The 17,772-nt window shown below is 40.2% G+C and overlaps 1 protein-coding gene across 1 annotated transcript; it reads left to right on the plus strand.

The window, feature by feature from the left end:
• Positions 1–82: 82 nt before the first annotated feature.
• On the plus strand, positions 83–14,587 carry slc17a7a (solute carrier family 17 member 7a). Its single transcript, XM_082530712.1, has 13 exons — positions 83–230; positions 6,709–6,961; positions 7,710–7,828; positions 8,025–8,139; positions 8,229–8,316; positions 8,530–8,616; positions 8,808–8,950; positions 9,047–9,196; positions 9,377–9,509; positions 10,218–10,328; positions 11,674–11,801; positions 11,926–11,995; positions 12,079–14,587. The coding sequence occupies exons 1-13, from the start codon at positions 169–171 to the stop codon at positions 12,369–12,371; spliced, it is 1,752 nt and encodes a 583-aa protein (XP_082386838.1). The 5' UTR covers positions 83–168; the 3' UTR covers positions 12,372–14,587.
• The last annotated feature ends 3,185 nt before the right edge of the window (positions 14,588–17,772 follow it).

Below are 17,772 nucleotides of genomic sequence, written 5' to 3' on the forward strand. Positions count from 1 at the left end.
AAGGCCTACACCTGTCGGAGCGGAGGGGGCAGTGCAGTGAAGGAGGGATTTGTGCTCGATAGAGAGAGAGAGAGAGAGAGAGAGAGAGAGAGAGAGAGACGCGAGCTCGGGCAGGACAGGAGGGCGCACGGGACATCAGCACACCGGCCGGGTCAAGGAGCTGCAAAGATGGAGATCCGACCAGACAGGTTTAAGGCGGTCGCGGGCAAAACTTTGGGGAAAATTCACAGGTACACTGATATTTCAAATGCTCTCAACTCACCCCGGATTTGTGCGCGTTTTTACGCCTTTTTTCTTGCAACACATATCAGTGCTGTTGGTGGCGGTGCTGTTGGTGCATCCGTCATCTCGCTCTCCTCCAAGCAGTAATTTTTAACACTTAAAAAGTTGGTTCTTTTTTTATTTTAATTGTAGAGGAATGTGTTGGGTTTAACCCTTCACAAAAAATAGCGACAGAAGTCCGCGTTTGCGCAGTAGGGAGTTTTGATTGTCACAAGTGAGAGGAGAAGTGTTTTATAATGGATGAAATCCATAATATTTTGAATAATTTGGTTTATTAGGAGGAAAAAACATGACACACTGTCGTCGCTGTAACAGAAGCCCATAACGGGTACTCCATAGTGTTACAGAAGTTATCAGTGAGAGAAAAAGAGTGTTTGTTCTTTCTTTCTTTGTGGTTTGATGCTTTATTGCATTTATGCTTTTTTTATTGTTTGCGCTTTTGTTCGATGTTGTGAGGCTCAAAGTGGTGTTGGAGAGAAGAAGAAAGTCTGGTTACATAATGTTTCCGTGCGTTATTGGCACGACCAGGCTGAATGAAAGCGCTGGCCAGATAAAACCGGAAAGTTTAAATCTTTAGTTTCCCGGTATAAATTACATTTCTTGCGCTCCAAATTGTTTTTGCCGTATGTTTTTTTTTTCTCTTTTAAATAATGTGACTTAAAAAATGATTTGCAGTTTTTTGTTTGTTTGATCGTCTTAAAGCGAAAGAAGGATTTCATTTTAATTGTTATGAAAACGTGTTTTGGATTATACTAAATGAATGAAATGAATAGAAACGACTGAAATACGGTGTGAATTTCTAAAGTTTTTTAATATTTCAGGCTGAGTTTTGAGTGACAGGCATATAAACTGTTATTTTAATAATCACCTGCGTGATAAAACACACAAAACCTTGTGGACACGTTTCCTTGAAACTGTGTTTTTCCACATCTATTTTTTTCCTACCTGACAATACAAACCAAATGATTATTGGTTGTTGCCATCAATTAAGAAAATTATATGTAGGTTAATTGAGACTGAAAATAATTGTTAGTTGCACCAATAAATAAGAAAGGTCGATATAAAAAAGACAACTATGTCACTGCTGCAGCCTGTATGGTACATAGTTTATGTCTTTGGAGGTGCATGCAGGTACTTATTTTAAAAAAAGAAAAGAAAGCTTCATAATCCTCTCTGATTATGAACATTTCAAAGTGCTGCATATGTGTAAATAAAGTACACATGAGTGTGAAAGTTGCTACACAGATTGATGTACTGATAATATTTCAGTTTAAAAATAAATAAATAAAAAAAAGGCAGATTAAAGACAATCATAGAACCTCATGCAATAACCATTGCTTTAAGCTTTGGCTCTCCCAGGATTTGAGGTAGCAACCAAACGTATAAATCCTGTCCTGAAATAGCCTGTTTTTGCAGTCCAGCTGTCGAGCCATGCAAATCCCTAAACTCTCCCCTCCCACTCATTCCATCCCATGCAAGCCATGTCACTTCCTCCAGCCACTGCCTCCTCCTCCTTCTTCCTCATCCTCCATCCATTGAGACACCAGCAGCTTTCAGCCTACTGGGGTCTCTTAAATCAACACACACATGCCTGTCTCGTTTCTCTCTTACTGTTCCACACATGCGCATCATCACCACAGCTGATTCCATGAGAGATGTGATGTGTTGGATTGGATTCAGGTTGACTTTAGTGGGCGTTTCCTCAGCTTAGCGTGACCTCGTGGTTTTATGCGGTTGCATGTGTCAAGTGCAGCCAAAGAATAAGAGAGCAGTGTGTTATGGTTTTGTGTATGCATGTGTGTATATAAAGCTGTATATGTGTGAATGCGTGGTGAAACTTGGGCATCCCTGCACTGTGTAAGCAGACGAGTGTGTCTGCGTGCAATCTCACCACCTCACAGACAAAACCGTGATCCCTCCTGATGAAAGCAGCCAGGAGTTCATCTATTATTTAAACATTTTCTCCATCAGAATGCATCTCCTGTTTCTATATTAAACTCCACTAGGTAAGCACAAACTTCAGCGCTGTAAGGTCACTCCACATCTCTGCTTACATTATTTGCTCTTTTATAACGTTTCCAGATGGATCCCCCAAATCTGGCTATTCTCACAGCTCTGCATGAAATATAATCACACAACTGCTTCTTGGTTTTAATTTGGGTTGTGTGCAAAAGTTACTAATAGTACCCCAAAGACGCTATCATAAAAATGCCTCGCTTCGATTTATTAAAAGACTTTTAAATGCATCTGCAGGATTGCTTGGCTACACAATGAGAGGCTGTGCTGTACTACATGTGAGGCAATACAGAATATGACAGGTAATCCATTTTTAATCCATCTTACTTGCAGTGGAGTGCATTTTTCAGCTACTACAGTTCAGTGTCATTGCAGAAGTGCTCTGAATAAAATTTTCAAATAACGGTGAAGCGAAAAAATAATTATTTGATATGTTTGCTTGTGGTGAAGCACAGGGAGGAAAGCATGCCATCATTTAATCCCAGCATTTAGCATTAGTTTTTGTATCATATGTAGGATGTCTTTGTCATGGATTTCCTGTTAGTCTTGATAAAGCTATGTCTAAGGAAAAAAGCAGGTTCAAGCTTGAACACAAAAGGCAAAATCTTACAAGACACCAAGTCCACATTTGAGACACTTCTGTGTTTCCTATTCTTATCTTTTATCCGTTCATCTGTCTCTGTTGTTTTGTGTGGAACATGGGCACAGGTTTGTGAAACAGTCTTCACAGATGACCAGAGATTCATCTACAATAGCTGTGCCACTTTGGAGAGTCAGCTGCAACGACTCAGCATGCCTGGTTTTTGGCAGCGATGCTGTCCATGCTGTCGATTTCAGCATTTAGTGTCTGCTTCACTTGTTCAGTTTGTGAGGAAATATTTTAATGTAAGCTAACACGTGGTTCGATTATCATATTACGACCCCGTGCAGCTCATTGTTGAAGTGTTGTCCTCTGGTGAATGTAGCAAGAAGTGTTGTGTGTGTGGAGACAGCACTCATACTGCGACTGAGTTATACTGTGTGAGTATTTAGATAATACATCTATGAAGGTCACACGTGTAACTGTTAAACGTGTGTGTCTGTGTGTGTGTGTGTGTGTGTCAGCAGGAGAGAGAGAGAAAAAGTGGTGTGACAGGATGGGGAGGAGGGTGTCTCCCTGGGTGACACAGTCCCACCGAGACCCAATCTGTTCACTTCAGGGAGAGCGAGAGGCTCTCAAAGGATGGGAGAGGAGGGGGACAACAACAAAATCACTATTAAAACTACAAAGTGCTCGGAGAAAAAGTAAAAATCTAATCTTTAAGCTACTTTGCATGCTCCAAAATGCTGAAATGAGACAAAAAAAAGAAGAAAAAGAAAAGGAATAAAATCAAAAATCAATTTAAGCTCACAAATATGGAGAAATAATCACCAGGGTGTCTGGTGTTATATAATATTTTTACTCCCTCGCTGTCTCACTCTCAGTCTCGATCATCCTCATATGAGAGGATTACACCGAATACTCTGTGAATTGGTGATTTTAATACAGAGTCTAATAAAGGCCCCGAGTCACCTGAGAGTCACTGTGATTTTATCAAAGCTGACAGAATATTACAGAATCAAAGTGTGCTTACAAACACTCACAGTTTAGCAACAACTGTTTTATTTTTTTATTGTTTTAAGGAGTTTCATATAACATACTTTTAATATATAATCAAATTTGTGTAACACCTTACACCAGTTAAACTCAAGAGGTATTGAAGTCTTCACGCTGGGGTTAAACAGGTTTTAGGACTTTGCTTCTTTTGTCTAGGTGAAAATCATGAGCTCTGTTTGAAGCGTGTGCCTCCACTGAGCCTGCTACTATTGTAATTATGATATTTCAGAGAGCCCCAGGTCGCAGGACTCCTGCCTGCTCATGCTCGCTTGCTCATTAATTGTTGACAGCTGAGACCAATCAGCTCCATCAGATGAGTGGAAGCAAGCAGTATTGTGAACCTGTGTCTCTTCTTCAACACAGAGCTGGTAAATTTTACCAGTCAGCATGTTAAGAAGTAAGAAGTTTGTGTATAAGAATCTTTTAAGTCTTTGCTTCTAAGCTGGAAATTCCCTTGCTTCAGCTTTGTACACGAACACAGGGGGTGAGGCTGCCTTTTAGTGGAAAGCATCTGTAATTAACGACCATTTTTTGCTGTGGGGTAGCCTCGTTAGCTCTTAGCATATGGGCAGGTGTCAAGCTGCAATCTGTCTTGAGGTTTAATGAGGATTCTCCTGCAGCCTTCACCAACTATGAGGGAGGAGCTCCACGCGGGGGGACAAGTCAGCACATTTGTTTAGCGGCAGGAGCGTGAACAACTGATTCAACAAATTTATGTGCACGACTTTGCTTCTGTCGTGCGTCGCCCTTTTCAATGCTTCCAGGATTTGGTTGCAGTTTTTTAATTTCTTGTATTTGATCCACTGGGAAACACATTGCAAATCACGTCCTTAGGTCAGGACACTTTGTGTGAAAGGTCAGCAATGAACACATGATGGTCCCATTTCCAAGTCAGTCAGATGGGCCATTCTATAAAAATGTAGACCATTAACTAACAGGTGAGGCACAACCTGAAATTTTGCAGCTTGACGCAAAAGCTGAAAAAGGCTTTCTGAGTTACAGAAGGACTAAAAAACATGACCAGCATGAACTCAACAGCGTGCCGTGATAGAGGGAGAAACGTGCTGAATCGTGCCCAGCAGAGTCAGTCTGTCCATCCATATTCATTTCCGGAAGTAAATCATTTTTGTAATCCTAATCTTAGTGTAGTGACAGATTAAGAGGGAGGGAGGGAGATGGGATGCAGCCTCTCTAATCTCTCACAAATTCCAAAAATGTTGCTTTCCATTGTGTTTTCTGTTATCTACTGAAGAGTAGAATATTTCTTTATGTAGGCAGTTTTAATTATACTCGTAATTGCACTGACCTGTCTTCTTGTCTTGCGTTTTAGTTTGTTTTTGACAGATTGCATGGATGCATATCGAGATTATACAGAGTGTGCTGTGTGCAAAAGGGGGAGGGAGTGGAATTCACACGCATAACTAAAATAAATATAATGACAGCGGTGGATGACAGACGGACAAATGGTGGCAGATTGTGGTGTAAAAGCTGGAGTAAATAATTTATCTAAAAAAAAAAAAAGGTCAATAATTAATCAGCATCAGAGGCTGACTTGTCTCGACTTTGCACACTTGCTTTCTAACCTTGTTTAAGCCCCGACCTCCAATGAAACGCTATCTTTAAAACACAACCATCGTCACCTCGCCAGCCTGACCCCCGTGTTGATTGTGCTTTTTTCTGTGCACGATTCTCCAGCTCACTGGCTAACTGGATCACCTCAATGGAAAGTGGATGGCGGACACATGATTCGCTCTGCTGCGAACTCAAATTTAACAGACAGTGAACACTGATATATACATTCACTGAAAAAATGGTGACACTTTGTCTAATGTATATCTGTAGGTGTTGTTTACTTAAATCTGATGGAAGTGTGTGTGTTTTTGTTGTGAGTATGAAGGTTGTAATACACAGATGGCTGCTCTCTGACTTCTCTGTATGACTTCTGTTGAGGGGATGCTCGACATGTTGTTTTACAAAAATGGTCACACAAACTGAACAATAGCCTGGAAAACAAGTAGATCACCTCACATGGGCTAAAACCATGGGATTTTAAGCGGTTAAAAAACAAGCAAACACATTTTAGACACTTGCACCCCTGTCTTTGCAGCTCGGTAAAGTGTAACTCCTTAAAAGCTGATTTCCTACAAAAGTTCCTTTTGTAGTTTTAAACATAATGCTAATTTGTTAAGCAGATTCGGCTGAATGATGTCATAAAAAATGAAGGCATTTAGTGGTGAGGACACTATCAGAGTGAGAGGACCAGTAGGTTCCTTGGATCCTGAAGCAGAGACGACGCGGCTGTCGTAGCTCCTCGGCTTGTGACAGCTGCTTCCACACACTGGGACGTGCTGAGTCAGGCGTGACCCCGGTGTGGAGCATGATGTCAGCCTGGAGGAGTGCGTTTGTAGGAGGAAAAAGAGAGAGAGAGTGCAAAATCTTTGCAGTTTAAAACATGCATGAAGAAAAGATGCAAACTCTTTGTCACAGGCTCAAAATAATCTGGTAACTCCCGGTGATGTCAGCATGGAAGCTGGAGACTGAACCTTTCATAGCTCCTTTCTAAAGGAAGCTCACACTTTTGTGTTCCTGCTTTTTTTTTTTTTTGCAGTTTTACTTTGATTTGTTAGATCAGATCATCTGTGAGGCTAGGCATAAAGATCACCGAGGCATCGATTTCATTGCAGCACATTATAATACACAGAATTTTGTCTTTTGCACCATTTTGTTCACTTTTACCCCAAAAGCCTAACACATATTCTGCTGTCTCCCATCAGGCTGATTGAGAAACGGCAGCCAAATGGAGAAACTATTGAGCTGTCGGCGGAGGGTCGTCCTGAGCTGGTGGAGGAGAAGGAGCTGCCTGTGGTGGACTGCACCTGCTTCGGCCTGCCCCGGCGGTACATCATCGCCATCCTGTCTGGCCTGGGCTTCTGCATCTCCTTTGGCATCAGGTGCAACCTAGGTGTGGCCATTGTAAGCATGGTCAATGATCATACTGTCTACAAAGGCAACAAGGAAGTACTTGTGGTGAGTAGCAGAAGAGAAATTAAAACTTCTGTGCCTTTATTGACCTACTTTATGAATTTGATATTAAGCCACATCTGCAATAATTGTGTTGGAACACAGGTAACATGCAGTATTTTCACAGTACCAATGAAAGTTACTGTCTTAAGTCTTTTTCTGTGGGATCACTTTAAATCTTCATTGGACTATATCTAATGGTTTATATTAATCACAGTATGCAGTGTGTTGTATTGAGGCTATCCCTTTTACAATGTAGTTGGTTGGAGAAGAATAAAATTTTGTAATTATGTAACTTTTTAAATGACTTGATAAGTCATAATAAGTAGTGTCATGTATTAGAGTATTAGACTAAAGCTGAAAAGTTCTATTAAGGCGTTTTGATGTTGGCATCATCTTAACTGCTGATAAACAAACTTTACTTTGTGTAGTGATATCAAATTTTCTAAAGTCCTGCAGTCTAGGCCAGCTCTGTGCCAGCTTGCCTTGGCTGTGGTTCAGGAGTTAAAACAGTTCATCCACCAATCGAAATGTTGTTAGTCGATTCCCCAGCTACTCAGGTCTGCACGTCGAAGTATCCTTGAGCAAGATACTGAACCATTGGTTCTATTTAATGTATTTATCAGGGACATCCAACTCGTGGGCTTTGTGGTTGGGGATGATGAACCAGAGTTGCCCTTGACCTTAAGTTTTCAAGGTAATCTCCTCTGTTGTGAAGTGAGCTAAAGTCATATAATTTTTTTCTTCTCTCCAGGCTGCACAGTTCACCTGGGATCCAGAGACAGTGGGGATGATTCACGGCTCCTTCTTCTGGGGCTACATCGTCACACAAATCCCGGGTGGCTTTATATGTCAAAAATTTGCAGCAAACAGGTTAATATCTCCACATTTATGGTGTCAGATCTGGTTGAATTTGCATACATGCTAGGTGTGGAAAAAAGAATAATTTGAATCAGAACAGTAAGAGGCAAAGCAGCTGAACCAGCATTCATAGAAAATGCCAGTATTGGGATGTATTGGGATTTTTTTATGTTCTGATGCCAGTGTTACTGTCCTTTGTGTTTTTAAGAGTTTTCGGCTTTGCCATCGTGGCCACATCGACGCTCAACATGCTGATTCCATCTGCCGCTCGCTGCCATTACAGCTGCGTCATACTTGTCAGGATATGCCAGGGCCTTGTAGAGGTAAATATGAGTTTTTGTCCACATCTGGACTCTGTGTAGGACTATTCCCACATGCACAGGTGTTTCCCTGACCGTATTCTATCCTTTAGGGCGTATCATACCCAGCCTGTCATGGGATCTGGGCCAAGTGGGCACCTCCTCTTGAGCGAAGTCGATTAGCCACGACAGCTTTTTGTGGTAATGTCAGCTTCCTGTCACCTCACAGATCAGTATCTACAATGTCTGCACAGGTTCTGTGGGTTTGAAGACACGTTTGTGATGAAACTGCTAGAAGTTCATCTAACGTTTAAGAGTTTAAAAAGACTATGATGGATCTAAAACATGTTGAGTGCAAGAAAGAAAGATATAAACAGGGTTTGTGCCTTCTTTGTGTGTGTGTTGTCTTAACAGGATCCTATGCTGGGGCAGTGGTGGCCATGCCTTTAGCTGGGATACTGGTGCAATACACTGGGTGGCCTTCTGTATTTTATGTCTATGGTTAGTACAAATATGTGTTATGTTACTTTTATTACTATCTTTCTCACCAAGACTGCTCATGCAAATTTCCCTAAATGTCCACTATTTGATTCTCTTTAAATTTCCACAACTCCTTTAAATTCTCGTTCTCTCTTAAATGTTCTCTTTGTCTCCTATGTCTGTGTCTTTCTTTCTCTCTCTCCCTCTCCCAGGCAGCTTTGGGATATTCTGGTATTTGTTTTGGATTCTGGTGTCATACGAGAGTCCTGCAGCCCATCCCACCATCTCACCAGAGGAGAGGAAATACATTGAAGATGCGATCGGAGAGTCTGCATCATTTCTCAATCCCCTTCAAGTATGTGTATTTAGACCCATGCACTTGGCTGAGTCTGCAGTTCTTAATTGGTGGAGTTGGTGCATATCATTAATATCTTATTACTTTTTGTGGTAGAAATTTAAAACCCCGTGGAAACACTTCTTCACCTCCATGCCAGTCTATGCCATTATTGTGGCCAACTTCTGCAGGAGCTGGACCTTCTACCTGCTGCTCATCAGCCAGCCGGCCTACTTTGAAGAAGTCTTTGGCTTTGAGATCAGCAAGGTGAGTTAGCATGGCATCCAAGCTGTAGGGTCAAAGCAAGTAAAACTGTAATTTTCCCACTTGGTCAGGACAAATTTGAACATCTCATCATCCTCCCTTCATTTTCCCCCCAAAAACACTATTTTTGCCTTTTTCACGCACATGTACACACTGTCTGCCTCTCCTATACATGACTTTCAGGTGGGCATAGTGTCAGCTTTGCCCCATCTGGTGATGACAATCATCGTGCCTATTGGGGGCCAGTTGGCTGACTACTTGAGAACCCACAACCTGATGTCCACCACCAACGTCAGGAAGCTCATGAACTGTGGAGGTGAGGCTATCAAACATAAGAGCATGGCTTATGGTTTATGAGCAGAAACTAAATAACTCTATACAGCTCTGGTGAACCGTCTTAGTTGGCCAACAGAGCCTATTAAATGGGTATGAGGGTACCATAATTCTCTGACTCTGCAATTGTCATCTGACACTCCTCCCAGAGCACCAAGGTCTACGAACCAACTGCTCTTAAATATCTTTAGACCGTGGCTCAGAAAACTGACAAATTATTATTTCACTAAAACTTCATCCTATTATCAGCTGGAAATTATAATAGCATTTCATTTTTGCTGCAGAAATGGCTGCAAAAAGTTAAACAATTCTTTCAGTACTTTCTGACACATCACAGTGATTAAAGCTAAATTAGAAGCATTGCAAAAATAAATAAATAAATGTGTAAAGATGAACTTATTAATGATGCTGTAGTTCTCCTAAAATTAAACATATGAAACTATGCTGTCAGTTGTGGGGCATTTAGCAGCTTGCAGTTAGAATATTTAAAGTGCAGTAGCTGCCAGCATTAGAAGCAAATTAATATTTCAGCACAACTTAAAGGTCAAATCAGCGTGTGCATAAACACGTGTACAGCTTCAAACACTGAAAATTACGGCATATTGGCACTGCCTTGACTGTAACAACAGGGTTTGTTATTAGTGTTCGTAATTCCTTTGTGTTGATGTGGATTTCTTTGGAATTTCCACAGGTTTTGGGATGGAAGCCACCCTCCTGCTGGTGGTGGGCTACTCTCACACAAAGGGTATTGCCATCTCCTTCTTGGTCCTGGCGGTGGGATTCAGTGGATTTGCTATCTCAGGTAATCTATGTTCTAAACATGTAAGGTGAAAACCTGACTTGTCGTGTTACTGTTGCTACATGAAGGTGATAGTAAGGTTTAATGAGAGACAATGGAATTTTAAGTATTGCTTTAAATGTGAGCAGGACACCGGTAAATCAAGTGTTTTGGATAGTTATAAGTGAGGAAGAGACTGGAAAGAGAACAGGGCAGACACACTGCAAAGGACCAAGGGTCAGAATCGAGCCCAGGCCTCGTGGGGTGTGTTAACCTGCTCAACTACTGAGCTAAACTGGTTCCCGTTAAAGTTTTAACTTAAAAGTATGAAAATGACACATTTTCTAGATTCTGTTGACATGTGTTGCCCTACTTACATTTTCCCAAATGTTTCCAACAATATTTAAAAACAAAGAAATCTGCACAATGGTTTATTTAATTTTGTTGTGTGTCATCTCCCCTTTACTCATCCCAGCCATTGTTTTATAGTCACAGCACCTGGGAACTTTGCAGTCATAGAGTCAACCACGAGCTCCTCTGTATAACAAAGTATACAGAGTGAAATTTGGGGCCATCTGTTTGATAGATGAAGCTTGGCTAAAATTGTGTCATGCAACAGGACAATGAACAGAAAATCTGCAACAGAATGGCTGAAAAATAAAGAAAGAAATGATCTTGAATGGTTCAGTCAAAGTCCACGCTTCAACCTGAAAGCATTGCTGTGGTGAGACATTAGGAGAGGTGTGTATGAATCAGTTGATGCGAATCACAATTAACTTTGTAAAGTTATAAAGAACAGTTGGGCCAAAATTCCTCCACATTGATGTGAGAGACTGATGAAGTCATAAGAAAATTGTTATTTCATGTTATTGCTTCTGAAGGTTTTCACAGTATTATCAAATCCTGTTAAAAATGTTCCAATTTACATGACTGTAAATGAATTTGCCGTATTAGTTAGCTAGGTTAAGTTTGTTTAATGGTAATTTACCAATCAAAATTAATGAGTTTTGACAGTTTGATTACAATAAAGCTACATAATGAGAATAAAACTTGACATTGATAGGACTTTAAAATATGACCTAATTTGCAAACATGAGTCTGTCAGTCAGCTGTAGTGTTTTCATTGGCAGCATAGACTGTATATCAAAGATGGACATGGCATCCCCAGTTGGTTTGTGGATGACAAGCTGTGCCCGCTACTACCTGGAAATGGCTTTATATTTCACACACAGACAGATATTAGATCATTATCTTATTAAACTGTTTGAAGTGAACGTCGTTAAGACGAAAATGTGTTTTTAAAAAATGATATCATTTTTTCTATCCCCTAAGTGTAAAAATCATTCTGTGTTTTTGCTCTTTCACTCAGGGTTTAATGTCAATCACTTGGATATTGCGCCTCGATATGCCAGCATACTGATGGGCATTTCGAACGGAGTGGGAACGTTATCTGGAATGGTGTGTCCTCTCATAGTTGGTGCCATGACCAAACACAAGGTGACTCATTCACGTGTATCAACAAAGCTGAGCATAAAGCTCAAGATGTTTAATGAGTAAAGACACACCAGGGAGACTTGTTCTTGCTCTTTCTTGTGCTAAAATACCTTTTGAATCATTTCAGACGCGTGAGGAGTGGCAGTACGTCTTCCTTATAGCCTCACTTGTTCATTATGGAGGAGTGGTTTTCTATGGTAGGACTTTGGCTCTACAGTGTTTTGTAACGCATCTCTAAAATATCGCAATTTCATTGCTGATCTGTTTTCTTCTTCACTAGGACTCTTTGCATCAGGAGAAAAGCAGCCTTGGGCAGACATAGAGGACACAAGTGAGGAGAAGTGCGGTATAATCGACGAGGATGAACTGGCCAATGAAACAGAAGAGATGTACCGTGGAGGGGGGCAGTACGGAGCCATAAGCCAATCGGGGGCTGGTTTCAACGGTGGAGGAGGAGGAGGAGGAGCAGGGTCAGGATGGGTGACAGACTGGGATAAGTCTGAGGAGTATGTGCAGCCGCCCGGATATAACTCCTACATGTACGGGGGAGAAGTAGAGAAGGAGCTCACATAGAAGACTGACGTGACACAAGTTTTAAAAAATAATAATAACAAGATAAAAAAAATGAAAGAGGAAGGGTGTTTCTGGAGAACGACTGCAAGAGAGTCACTGAACAGACCTGCTGTGTGCTTCTTAAAATTTATAGCAGCACATATCAAAAGAGTGGATCAGATTCATTCCACTGTAGGTGTGTGTGTTTGTGTGTGTGTGAGAGAGAGAGAGACAGTGTGCGTGTGCAAGCATGTGCATGCAGAGTGCTAAATTTACACAAAAAAACTGATTTCATCTTCATCAGAACTCATCTTACATCCTGATGCTGATGCTCATTGTGATTGGTCAGGAGTTCTGTATCCGCAACTAGGAGATCCTGTGTGTGTGTGTGTGTGTGTGTGTGTGTGTGTGTGTGTGTGTGTGTGTGTGTGTGTGTGTGTGTGTGTGAGAGAGAGAGAGACAGAAAGAGCGAGAGAGTTGTGGGCCTGTATAGCAACTTGCTGAAGCCACTGGGATTGTGTTGTTTTTAATTTTTTATGTGTGAGTCATGCATTTACTTTTATTTTGCTGGGAAAGCACCTTCAGAGCCTCAGTTTTAAAAACCTCACACTTCTATTCAATGCAGAATTCATCACCAAATCCAAGCTCTCAAAGCTCCCAGATAAACTAAACAGACGCCACCAGCCACGACGCCACTGAGTTTAACTTTCAAACTTCCTAATCAAAGTGAAAAGAAAAAAGGTGCTTAGGTGTTGTAAAGTCGTACGTAGATGAGTGTAAAGCTGTAAAACTTCCCTTCACCTGTGTGTTTGACTTTGCCGCCTACAGTTTCTCACTGCATCTCATGTCCAGCCACGCTTACAGGTCACAGTCGCCAGTAATCATCTGACAATTCCCACTTTCTATCCAGTGTGTATAGTCTCCCTCAGCTTGGTACATATTTATAACACTCCCAGGCCTCCCAGCACTTTCTGTTTATGCCTTTTCTTGTTTCTCTGGCAGCCTCTCCCTCCATTTTTCCTCCTTGTCTTATCTTTCTCTCAACATCAGTCGTGTTTGTGCGGGTAAATCCAAGCTTTTCAGATCGACTGTGTGTGTCTGTGTGTGTGTGACAGCAAGTGTGCTGTTGTGTTGGGTGCAGGTGCTGAAAAGTTGTGCAGTGAGCATATTTAATGGACACAGTGGTGCAGTACTGTGCCAGCCCTCATATTTTCCCTTTTACACACAAACACACACAGGGGGGCTAATTTCATGCGAGTGCACAGTGAATCGTGCAGACAGAGTTTGATAGGCGAACATTATTAGAGAATGTGTGAAGTTCAGCTTCACTTATATCTTGTAAGAGTAGAGAACCTCAGCTTCCTGCCTGTCAAGCGCACTGGCAGCTGGGAAATGGAGTACAGTCACATACGGGCGAGGTAATCTGTAGTAGTACTGGACTTGTGTACACACAGACACACACACACACACCACTCCTGCATCTGTTCGTGCTGACAGACAGTACATCTGTTGGTGGTACTCAGTGGGTCATGTTTGCGAGATAAAACTGCAGTGCTGGACTGTTTAAAAAGGACGTGTTTGATTCACTTGGGGGTTTAGTTTTTAAATGTGTTGCTGTGTCGAATAATTACAAGAAAAAAAGTGCAAAAGGTCAGTTGCCATTTTTTGAGTGAAAAGTCTTAAAGACGTGAATGATGATAACTGTGAACAAGTTCATTTTGTGCGTGTTGTATCAGTGTATCTTTGATCTGCTTTTTTCTTCTTTGTCTCAGTTTATGGCTGCTCCAATGTTTTCCTTCCCATCCTCAATGAAATGTGTGGTTATCTGGTGGGATTTGGTGTAAAAAAAAAAAATTAAAAAGACAAGAAAAGATCTGTATTTAAAAATGCAAATATATGGAAAATATTTTATGTAAAAAAGTGTACATGTGAGATAACCTTGTGTATAATAAAATTCAAGCAATTTAAGATGATGTCACTATTTCAGTGCAATTGTGTCATCGGGATTTTATCACCTAAAACATGATGACGCATTAAAATGGTGTTGGTTTTCAGATTGTCGGTGCTTTGTCTTTCACTCTCTCTCTTTCTCTCGGAACAGATGGATGCAGGATTATCGCTGTGATTTTAGGCAAAGATTAGATAGGACAGCAGATGCACTCAGTGGGAGAGTGAGGGGGAAACATGGACGTCACAGACAAGGGAAGTGAGCATGATGGATCAGGCAGGGCCTGTCCACGCCTGTTTGTATGTGCGGTGCCGCTTCCTCTAAAGCGCTTGTAAATAAAAAAAATAAATAAAATTAACGATTCGCCGCAATAACGTATTTATTTTTGCTCTATTGAAAGAATTGAGTTCTGCATTTTTTATTGTTACAATTATAAAATCATTCTGTTTCCAACGGAGCTGAAATAATCTCCCCAAGCGATTTTCATCGTCATCTTTTAATAATTTAAAATCCACTCAGTCAGCGCCTTTATTAACGGTTCAGTCGGTTCTTTATTTTGAAAAGAATTTACCGGAAGTATTGCCTACATTGACATAACTCAAGGGTTTAAAAGTTGCTTTGAACACTAGAGGGCAGTAAAGATTCGTGATTTTTAATAATCAGGTCCAAAATTCTACAACCCTGACTCCAAAACAAAGGTTGGACTCTGTGTAAAATGTAAATGAAAAGTGAATGCAATGATTTGCAAATCTTATTTTAAAAAAATCTCATGTACCATTTTAACAAACACAATAGGGCAATTTTGAATGTAGAATTTGAAAAAAGGTTGGGGCAGGGCCATGTTTACCACCTCTTTTTTTTAACAACAATCGATAAACATCTGGAAACTGAAAGATCCGCTGCTAGACTTCCAGATGAGGAATGATGTCCCATTCTTGTTTAAAATAAGATTCTAGCTATGCAACAGACTTGGATCTTCTTTGTTGTATTTCTTGTTTAATGCTCCTGATGTTTTCAGCTGATCTGAACAGCACACAGAGCAGTTCAACACCCATACTCTTCTACTAGGAACCAAAGATGGTGTAATCTGATTACTTTTTTCAAGTAACGAGTAAAGTAAGGGATTACTATTGCAAAAACGGTAATTAGGTTACTTTCCCGTAGGAACGCTGCGTTACTGCATTACTAAAACCGTGATTTTTTGCGAGAATGTCTCACGACAGTGACGTAAGCGAGTGCGTCATTAGTGACAACAGCTGTGTGCAGATCATATCGATTGTGGGAGAGAGTATGAGCGTGCGGCGTTTAAAGCGTGGAAGTACTGACCTTACTTTGAGTTTGATTCCATAAAAAGTGACAAAAACATTAGCGTCCGCTGCTCACTGCGTGGGAAGAAAACTTCTTTTTACACCGAAAAAAACCCCTAAACTTCCAAGCAAGCACGGAGTGCGCAACAACGTAATGGGAAACTCACAGAGAAACTCGCGGATTCTTCAACTGACCGCGGCACACCTGCACCAGGGTAAACCTCCGCCTACCCTACTCCTGCTTTACAGGTGAAAATAGAGCAAAAGGACCGCTGAGTCTTTGACATTATTTATTTTCTGCTGTGTTTTACTTGCATCTATTTGAAAGAGTGAGTGTAAACACAAAAAACATTTTATTTTATGTGCTGGAATGTGTAGAAAATAGGTTTCAATGTTAAACTAATTTATTCAAGTCAGAATGTTGCATATAATTAAATTTTCACTTGATGCATAAAGTTAAAAGATTAAAACTGATAAAACAAGTTAAAAAGGAGACTTTTCCATTTGATTACATTTTGTATGATGGATTATGTAGAAAAAGTAGAATTGGGCTGAAAGATCTATCACTTTATCACCTATTCAGGTTGTAAATCGTGTTTTTAAAAAGTAACTAAGTAATTAATTACTTTTGAAAATAAGTAATCAGTAAAGTAACGGGATTACTTTTTTGGGGAAGTAATCAGTAATTAGTTACTGATTACTTTTTTCAAGTAACTTGACCAACACTGCTAGGAACCCATGCTGCTGAAATAGATGCAGTGCGCGGTTTAGCATTGTTTTGCTGAAACATACATCCCTTAAAAGAATATCATCTGGATGTTGCTGTGAAGCCTGCCTTTTAGCACTGATGATGCCATTCTAGATGTGTAATTCCACAGGATTTACAATGTTACTCCATACTATTGGAGGTCCTTCTCCTCTTTAGTCTGAGATGCAAATGTTTTCCACAAAGAATTTCACTTTCAGTGGCTTCTTCTTTGCTTTAAATTGCATTTTTGGATGCCAACTGTGTTCAAAGACAATGGTTTCTGTACGTGTTTCTGGGTCCATGCAGTGATATCAATGACAGAATCATGCCTGTTTTTAATGCAGTGCAACCTGTGGTCTTGATCAACTTTGACTTTTGGTCTTGTTCTTTGCACACAGAGATTTCTCTTGTTTCTCAGAATTTGGGGGTGATGATCTGCAAATTATTGCCTTCCATTTTTCATCCATAGTTTACACAGTGTCACATTTAAAAAAAAAAGTGCAATTGGGGTTGTACTACAGATGGTAAGGGTGTAAAACAAAGAATATAAAACATGGAAATATGAAACTACTAGTGCGAAGTTCTTGGACTAGCTGTACCACGCAGCAAATCATAAATAATTGTCAGATGATCCATTAAATGCCACTACAAACATGGCTAGAAATCCAGTTCAGTGACTCCAGCTTTAGGGATAGAGTAGTGGTTAACACACGTTTGCTTACCAAGCAAACGGTTGCTAGCTCAATTCCTGCAAGAGACAGAAATTCCCCTTGGGGATGTCAGACAGGAAAGCAACCTGCTGTGAAGACCCATATTTTTCAACTTTGGAGATTACCAGCAGTTAAAAGTTATTGCCACATGGTACTGCTGGTTGTCTTTGATAATTTAATTTTGAAATTATAAAGACTAGCAATGATTATAGCTACTACCAGTGATTTGACAATCAGCAGTGACTCCCCCAGCTTTACCCGAGAAATAAATAAAATATTTTTGTGTAGGTGTGTAATATAGATAATAAGACGAGATAATAAAACGTAAAACAAATCAACACCATGACACACCACTAATAAAAAAATCGAAAAAAAAAATCTAAGTGTTCCTAAAGAAAGGTATTGCATGAAGTAAAGCGCTTTAAAGGCAAGTAAAAGAATATGTGTCTCTATCCCACTTGATGATTTGTTGAGTGGGCTGTGCAGTTCTTGTCTGTCTGTAACTCTCCCTATAAACCTAAAATTAAAAGTTTTTATCCAGGTTGAACTGCAACAGGTCTGCGAAATCCAAATGTCATTTGGGAGACATAAAAATAATATTCCCATATTACTATTATTTTATTTTATTTATGTTGCTGTTTTTAACTATGGTTTTTAAAGGATTTTATTAATATAATAATTGCTGTATTAATAATTACATAGTTATTGT

The sequence above is a fragment of the Aulonocara stuartgranti genome (assembly GCF_965226115.1).
Source record: "Aulonocara stuartgranti genome assembly, chromosome: 4".
Lineage (NCBI taxonomy): Eukaryota > Metazoa > Chordata > Actinopteri > Cichliformes > Cichlidae > Aulonocara > Aulonocara stuartgranti.

What these genes read in the sequence shown, in the direction of transcription:
- slc17a7a (XM_082530712.1), top strand. Translation starts at nt 169, where the DNA reads ATGGAGATCCGACCAGACAGGTTTAAGGCGGTCGCGGGCAAAACTTTG. An exon ending in TATGCCAGGGCCTTGTAGAG is followed by an intron (nt 8,140 to 8,228) that starts GTAAATATGAGT and finishes TCTATCCTTTAG; the next exon opens with GGCGTATCATACCCAGCCTG. An exon ending in TTCTGTATTTTATGTCTATG is followed by an intron (nt 8,617 to 8,807) that starts GTTAGTACAAAT and finishes TCCCTCTCCCAG; the next exon opens with GCAGCTTTGGGATATTCTGG.